The sequence below is a fragment of the Oncorhynchus mykiss genome, chromosome 22 (genome assembly GCF_013265735.2).
Source record: "Oncorhynchus mykiss isolate Arlee chromosome 22, USDA_OmykA_1.1, whole genome shotgun sequence".
NCBI lineage: Eukaryota > Metazoa > Chordata > Actinopteri > Salmoniformes > Salmonidae > Oncorhynchus > Oncorhynchus mykiss.
In genome coordinates, this window is record NC_048586.1 from 43,765,634 (window position 1) to 43,774,081 (window position 8,448).

Sequence of the window (8,448 nt, forward strand, 5' to 3'; positions counted from 1 at the left end):
TAGGGATATCCTTTTCTCAACACACACCAGCGACTCCTGTGGCGGGCCGGGTACAGTGCACGATAACCAAGGTTGCACAGTGTTTCCTCCAACACATTGGTGCGGCTGGCTACCGGGTTGGATGCGCGCTGTGAGTTGTGTATCGGAGGACGCATGACTTTCAACCTTTGTCTCTCCCGAGCCCGTACGGGAGTTGTAGCGATGAGACAAGATAGTAGTTACTAACAATTGGATACCATGAAATTGGGGAGAAAAGGGGGTAAAATGTAAAATAAATAAAATAAACAACGTTGATTTAACCAGTGACAAATGGGTGTAACACTCTGCAGTGCAACTCTGCTCTGTTTTTAAACTTGGAAATCTTTTGTTTCATATTAGGTGACATTATATAATGTCACCTTTTATTTGAGAGTATTTTCATACATATCTGTTTTACCATTTAAAAATGAATGCACCTTATGTATCTAGTCCCCCCATTTGAAGAAGTCAAGTATTTCGACAACTTCACTTGTTTTGTATTAAAGGTAGCAACCCTTTAAACATAATGTTCAGTTAAATTATGTATTTGGGTATCGGTTCCCTTACCCTGTAAGGGTTCTATGAACTTCTCTCATGAGTGACTGCAATCCACACTTTGGTTTTGAAAGTCACTGCCAACAAACACGAATGCCAGCATTTTCAGACAAAACACGTTACTACTACACACTACGACAACAATGTGACTGTTTTTGAATTTAAAAAATTTATATATTTCCTTTAACATCCTCGATGTGCTTAATATTCAACCATTGATATGTTCTATGTCATTTTGAGACCTTAAGGAGCATGAGGTACTGCTGGAATATCTACCAATAGCATGTCCATCTTTTTGTGAGAAATTACACTGGTCACTTTTCAAAACATTTATAAAGTATTAAGAAAGTTTGAAGAGTCCTCACTTTAGATTAGGGACTGAAAAATACTTTACTAATGATTAGTAGATGGTTTATAAGGATATTTATTAAACATCTGATGAATGATCTTATAAATCATTACATACTATGAAAGCTGTTTATAAATGTGTGAAGAACTGGCTTGCTAAAACAGATGAAGAAGTAATGATATATACATTATGAATAAACAATATACTTATCCATTATTAATTATTTAGTGTGTTACCCAATCACTATATTCATTCACGCTCAACAGCTTCAGGGAGAGCTGCTCTGGCGTGACCCCTGACATGGCAGCAGTGATGGAGTGAGAGTAGTGGTAGTGTTCATACCCAGTATGTTGAGGTTGAAGCGTCTGCTGTGGTCTCCTCCACTGTTGTGTTTAATCATTACTGCATATAGTAGTTATTTATAAATGTCATAATACCCAGGTGATTAATATTTAACAAATGTGTGCGTAATAATAAATGGTTAGCAAACTGTAAATACAAATGGCTTATTACTGAACATTATAAAGTCTTACACATAATTGCATATTCTTGCATTTTACCCTCAACTACTTACACAATACACCATTGAGATAGACTTGGACGTCGTCTAATATCATGCTGTATTGAACATTTCAACTTCACTGCACTTGTTAAAGGTGTTGTGTCACTATGTAGCCACTAGAGGGTAATGTTAGACAATATATATAATGATTCATGACTTCCTCAAAATGTACTTTTAGAATAATTAAATACTATTTATCATTAAATAACATGGAACAACCACAGGCTTCGGAATTTGGAGAATACAACCCAAAATGACTACAGTGTATTTTATAAAACAAGCTTGTACCTTCTTATGCCTTCTCCTTTTTTTATTTATGCCTTAAACTGTTTTTAATTTATGCCTTCTTAAACTTTATTCAAGTCATTCCAATCCAATCCAGCCAAATCATTCTGTATCAACACCACATTCATCTATGTATTGTCAGTGTATTGTTACATGAAAGAACAATTGTATAACAAAACTATGTCAAACCTTTTTTTTTAAACTTAGAAATACAAATACAGGAACTACGAACACCTTAACTTCAGAGTTAAAATATGTTTAGCAGTCACTTTGAACCATGGATAAAAGAAAGCATAAATTATTGGATTAATTAAGGAATTAACAAGTGGCAGAAAGCTGAGGATGAATGATAGTAAATTGTCACTTAAAAAAGAAACAAAGAAAAAAGAAAATAGAAATGGAATCCAACAAATGAAATAGTTGAAAACAACAATAGACAGAGTTTTTGCTGCTTTTCTCTCAGACTTACTTGCCTGTACAGTTTTAACACCAGACACATTGGCAGCCTCTTTTGAAAATACCTTTCTGGCCTGTGATCTGGCCACCACAAAGATTTTCAAATAAAGTGTTATAATAATAGAGCATGGGACAACCATTGTAAATACAAAGTCAATTATATTTCCCCAGGTTATTCCTACGACAATAAAACATTCATTCAAACACCGACTGGGTACCTGTACATTTACAATGTCTTTTATAATAGCAGCATTGTAAATGGTACAACAACACCAGGTAATTGATATACAACACATCATTCTTGTTATTGTTATTTTAGAGTGGTACAATAAGGGATAACACACAGCAACATAGCGGTCAATAGATATCAAGACCAAACTGCCCAGAGATAAAGAAGTACATAAACAAGTAATGTAGAGAAGAAACGCACAGAAATATTTCCCAAAACCCCAGCATGATTCAATTATTGCTACAGTCATTACTGGTATCACAATCAGTCCCACCAGGAGATCTGATGCAGCCAGAGCGAGGATGAGCAGGTTGGTTGGAGTGTGGAGTTGCTTGAAGTGAAAGATGGAGATGATCACCAGTACGTTCAAAAATACTGTAACTGCTGAAATCACTGAGAAGAAGATGTACAGTGTTATGTAGATAGATATCGATAGCAAAGCCTTTCTGCAAGAAGAGTTTCTGTCTTGAAAACAGTATTGAATATCTTCATGTTCCTCCATTTGAAAAACTAAATCTAAATGCTGATTTCCTCCTGCTCCTGCTTGGTCCTGTGCTCGATCCTGTCAGGTCAGCCTTCTGCCAAACTCTGAGCTCTGCCCCTCTATTTATCCCTGAGTTACTGACAGCCACTCCCCTCCCAGGAGTCTCTCTGCACACAAAAGCACAAACACATACACAAGTAAGCACACAATGATGTAATATATGACATAATTGTTTGTTGCTTTGGCCCTTCTATTTTTGTTTCATCGGACATTTCTCCAAAAAGTATGATCTTTGTCCCCATGTGCAGTTGCAAACCGTAGTCTGGCTTTTTATGGTGGATGGATGAACCAGACTTTTTTTCTGAGGTCTTGGCTGATTTCTTTAGATTTTTCCATGATGTCAAGTAAAGAGGCACTGGGTTTGAAGGTAGACCTTGAAATACATCCACAGGTACACCTCCAATTTACTCAAATGATGTCAATTAGCCTATCAGAAGCTTCTAAAGCCATTAAATAATTTTCCAAGCTGTTTAAAGGCACAGTCAATATAGTGTATGTAAACTTCTGACCCACTGGAATTGTGATAAAGTGAATTAGAAGTGAAATAATCTGTCTGTAAACAATTGTGGGGAAAAATGACTTGTGTCATGCACAAAGTAGATGTCCTAACAGTTTTGCCAAAACTATAGTTTGTTAACAAGAAATTTGTTGAGTAGTTGAAAAACAAGTTTTAATGACTCCAACATAATGCCACGCCCTGACCGTGGAGAGCTTTTATGTCTCTATTGTGGTTTGGTCAGGGTGTGATTTGGGTGGGCATTCTATGTTCTTTTTCTATGTTTTGGCCATGGTATGGTTCTCAATAAGGGAAAGCTGTCTATCGTTGTCTCTGATTGGGAACCATACTTAGGTAGCTTTTTTCCACATGGGTTTTGTGGGTAGTTATTTTCTGTTTAGTGTTTGCACCTTACGGACTGTTTTGGTTTCATTTATTCTCTTGTTATTTTGTATTAGTGTTCAGTTCAATAAACAAACATGAACACTTACCACTCTGCGCTTTGGTCCTGTAACGAATTGGGTGTAGTGGGTGCGAAGTCAGGCACAGGAAGCAGAGAGTTCAGGGTAGTGCTATTTAATGCACAAACGGCGAACAAAAGCCACCCCATGAAACACAGGGCACACAAAAAACAAATGCCCCAAACACGGGGACTAAAACATTCCAGCAAAAACCCACGAACAGAAACACGTTAACCTCAAACGTGCACACTAGTCACACAAACAATCCCACACAAAGAGAAGGCGGGCCGGCTGGCTAATAAAGCCCAACAGATGTAACCAATAAACAGACAAGGAGGGGGAGGATGAATCAGTGGCAGCTAGTAGGCCGGTGACGACGACCGCCGAGCGCCACGCGAGCGGGAAGGGGAGCCACCTTCGGTAGGAGTCGTGACAGGTCCGACTACTCTTCCTCATCTGACGACGAAAGCCGTTACACATAAGTGTATGTTAACTTCCGACTTCAACTACATTCAGAATGTATTCAGATCCCTTGACTTTATCCACATTCTGTTAAACTTATGGCTAGGGGTTCCGCTAGCGCCACCCCCCCCCCCAACATTCCGCTGAAAAGTCAGCGTGAGATATTCAAACAATTGTTTTACAAATATTTAACTTTCCCACATTAACAAGTCCAATAAAGCAAATGAAGGATAAACATCTTGTTAATCTACCCATCGTGTCCGATTTTTAAAATGTTTTACACCGAAAACACAACATATATTTATGTTAGACCACCACCAAATCCCCCAAAAAAACACACAGCCATTTTTCCCAGCGATAGAGTCACAAAAGCAGAATTAGAGATACAATTAATCACTTAAATCAGTTCTACCTAATTTCGATCAGCATGATAAATGCGCAACCAGAGGAAAAAATATTCTAGATTTTCTCCACACACAGAGACGTGTAGAAAGCTCTCCCTCGCCCTCCATTTGGCAAATCTGACCATAATTCCACCCTCCTGATTACTGATTACAAGCAAAAATTTAAGCAGGAAGCACCAGTTACTCGGCCTATAAAAAAGTGGTCAGATGAAGCAGATGCTAGACTACAGGACTGTTTTGCTAGCACAGATTGAAATATGTTCAGAGATTCTTCCGATGGCATTGAGGAGTACACCACATCAGTCACTGGCTTTATTAATAAGTGCTTTGAGGACGTCGCCCCCATCATGACTGTATGTACACACGCCAACCAGAAGCCATGGATTACAGACAACATTTACACTGAGCTAAAGGGTAGGGCTGCTGCTTACAAGGTGTGGGACTCTAACAATGAAGCTTATAAGAAATCCAGCAATGCCCTCTGACGAACCATCAAACAGGCAAAGCGTTAATACAGGACTAAGATTGAATCAAACTAAATCGGCTCTGACGCTCGTCAGATAAGTCAGGGCTTGCAAACCATTACAGATTACAAAGGGAAGCACAGCTTCGAGCTGCCCAGTGACACGAGCCTACCAGACAAGCTAAATTACTTCTATGCTCGCTTCTGGACAAGCAACACTCAAGCATGCATGAGAGCATCAGCTGTCCCGGATGACTGTGTGATCACACTCTCCGTAGCTGATGTGAGTAAGACCTTTGAACAGGTCAACATTCACAAGGCCGCAGGGGCATATGGATTACCAGGACGTGTACTCTGAGCATGCGCTGACCAACTGGCAAGTGTTTTCACTGACATTTTCAACCTGTCCCTGACAACATGTTTCAAGCAGACCACCATAAACCCTGTCCTTAAGAACACTAACACCCAAACCGGTCGCACCTGTGCACGATGGTGCGCTATTGTGCGCAAATTGATTTTGTCCCCCCCACACCAAAAGTGATCACAACACGCAGGTTGAAATATCAAAACAAACTCTGAACCAATTATATTAATTTGGGGAGAGGTTGAAAAGCATTAAACATATAAGGCAATTTAGCTAGCTAGCTTGCAGTTGCTATCTAATTTGTCCTATTTAGCTAGCTTGTTGTTGATAGCTAATTTGTCCTGTGATTTAAATGCTGAGTTGTTATTTTACCTGAAATGCACAAGGTCCCCCACTCCGACAATTAATCCACACATAAAATGGTCAACAGAATTGATTCTAGTCATCTCTCCTCCTTCCAGGCTTTTTCTTCTTTGGACTGTATATGGCCATTGGCATCTGGTATTACCATGATGCTGACCAACTTCAGTTCGTCTTTCAATCACAGACATGGGTGAACCAATGAGGAGATGTGCACATGGGAATCTGCTTCTATAACCCAATGAGGAGATGGGTGCGGCAGGACTTAGAGCGCGTTCTGAACCACAAATAGAAGCAACTTCTATTTTAGCGCCTGGCAACACAGACACTGGTTGGCGCGTGCGAGCGTTGTGGATACGTTGATTGAATAACAAAAATGTGGAAACATAATATTTGCACGTGACGCGAGCACTGTGGTCAGCAGGTGAAATGTCTAAATGACGACCAACCCGTAGCACTCACGTCTGTAGCCATGAAGTGCTTTGAAAGGCTGGTTATGAATCACATCAACACCATTATCCCAGAAAACCTATACCCACTTCAATTTAACAGATCCACAGATCATGCAATCTCTGTTGCACTCCACACTGCCCTTTCCCACCTGGACAAAAGGAACACCTACATGAGAATGTTATTAATTGACTACAGCTCAGCATTCAACACCATACTGCCCTCAAAGCTCATCACTGTCACGCCCTGGTCTTAGTATTCTGTGTTTTCTTTATTATGTTGGTTAGGCCAGGGTGTGACATGGGTGATTTATGTGTCTTGTTTTGTCTAGGGGTTTTGTAGTCTATGGGGTTGTGTTCAGTTGAGTGTTCTAGGTAAGTCTATGGTTGCCTGGAGTGGCTCTCAATCAGAGGCAGGTGTTTATCGTTGTCTCTGATTGGGAACCATATTTAGGCAGACATATTCTTTAGGTATCTTGTGGGTGGTTGTTCCTGTCTCTGTGTTTTGCACCAGTTAGGACTGTTTCGGTTTTTCCACGTTTTCTTATTTTGTATAGTGTTCACGTTTTCATCTTTCATTAAAGATGTTTATAAATAACCACGCTGCATTTTGGTCCTCCTCTCCGTCCCAGGAAGAAAACCGTTACAGAATCACCCACCAACCAAGGACCAAGCAGCGTGGTAACTGGCAGCAGCAACAGCGGCTGAAGAATCAAGACTCCTGGACGTGGGAGGTGATCCTAGACGGGAAAGGACCCTGGGCACAGCCAGGGGAATATCGCCGCCCAAAGGCAGAGCTGGAGGCAGCCAAAGCGGAGAGACGGCGCTTTGAGGAGGCAGCACGGCGACGCGGATGAAAGCCCGAGAGTCAGCCCCAAAAATGTATTGGGAGGGGGCACAGGGAGAGTGTGGCAGAGTCAGGAGTCAGACCTGAGCCAACTCCCCCTGTTTATCGTAAGGAGCCAAGGAGTAAACCAGAACCAGAGCCGGTGTTGGAGGTGAGCGAAGCAGAGACCGTGAAGGAGTTAATGTGGAAATTGGAGGAGACTGCATTCGCCCGACGGAGCATGTTGGGGATTTGATGGCACCTGGGTCAGCTGTCTATACTCATCCTGAGGTGCGTGCTAGTCGTCTGGTGAAGATTGTGCCAGCCTCACGCACCAGGCCTCCTGTGCACCTCCCTAGCCTTGCACGTCCTGTGCCAGCTCAGCGCTACAGTGCTCCTAGCAGTGCTAACCGTGGCGGGAGTGGTACTGGTCAGGCACTGTGTTATGCGGTGGAACGCTCGGTGCCCCCAGTACGCGTGCTAAGCCCGGTACGCAAAATCACAGCTCCCCACATCTGCCGGGCTAGGGTGAAGATCCAGCCAGGGCGGTTGGTGCCAGCCCTGCTCTCAAGATCTCCAGTACGCCTTCACAGTCCGGTCCATCCAGTGCCACCTCCACACACCAGCCCTCCGGTGGCAGCTCCCCGCACTCGCCCTGAGGCGCGTGTCGTCGGCCCAGTACCACCAGTGCCGGCACCACGCACCAGGCCTACAGTGCGCCTCGCCTGTCCAGCGCTGCCAGAGCCTTCCTCCTCTCCAGCACAGCCGGAGTCTCCCGCCTGTCCGGTGCTGCCTGAGCTGCCCGTCTGTCCAGAGCTGCTAGAGTCTCCCGTCTGTCCAGAGCTGTCTGTCTTCCTGATCTGTTTATGTCTCTCTCTCTACACAAGATAAATTGGTCCGTTGGGGTGTGTGTGAGAGCCTGTTTGGTGTTTCTTTTAAACCTGTTTCATCTTTAATAAATATTTGAATGGTTAGTCATCTAGAGGGTCCTTTACACACAAGTTAACTATATTTACACAAGTGTAGTGTCTTTGAAACAATTTGTTTTAAACCTGTCTAACCTTTAACCTTTAAAAATAGTTCTCAGGTGGGGGAATCCTAGGATGTCCGAGGATGGAATGTCTCAGTCAATATAAAAAAAAGGGTTCTTTGTACTCTTTAAGAT

At 42.2% G+C, this 8,448-nt stretch overlaps 1 protein-coding gene across 1 annotated transcript; it reads right to left on the minus strand.

Annotated features, from left to right (window-relative positions):
* Positions 1-1,836: 1,836 nt before the first annotated feature.
* Positions 1,837-2,956, minus strand: LOC118943593 (trace amine-associated receptor 13c-like). Its single transcript, XM_036959081.1, has one exon. It carries the CDS (start codon positions 2,954-2,956, stop codon positions 1,994-1,996), a length of 963 nt encoding a protein of 320 aa, XP_036814976.1. The 3' UTR covers positions 1,837-1,993.
* Positions 2,957-8,448: the final 5,492 nt, after the last annotated feature.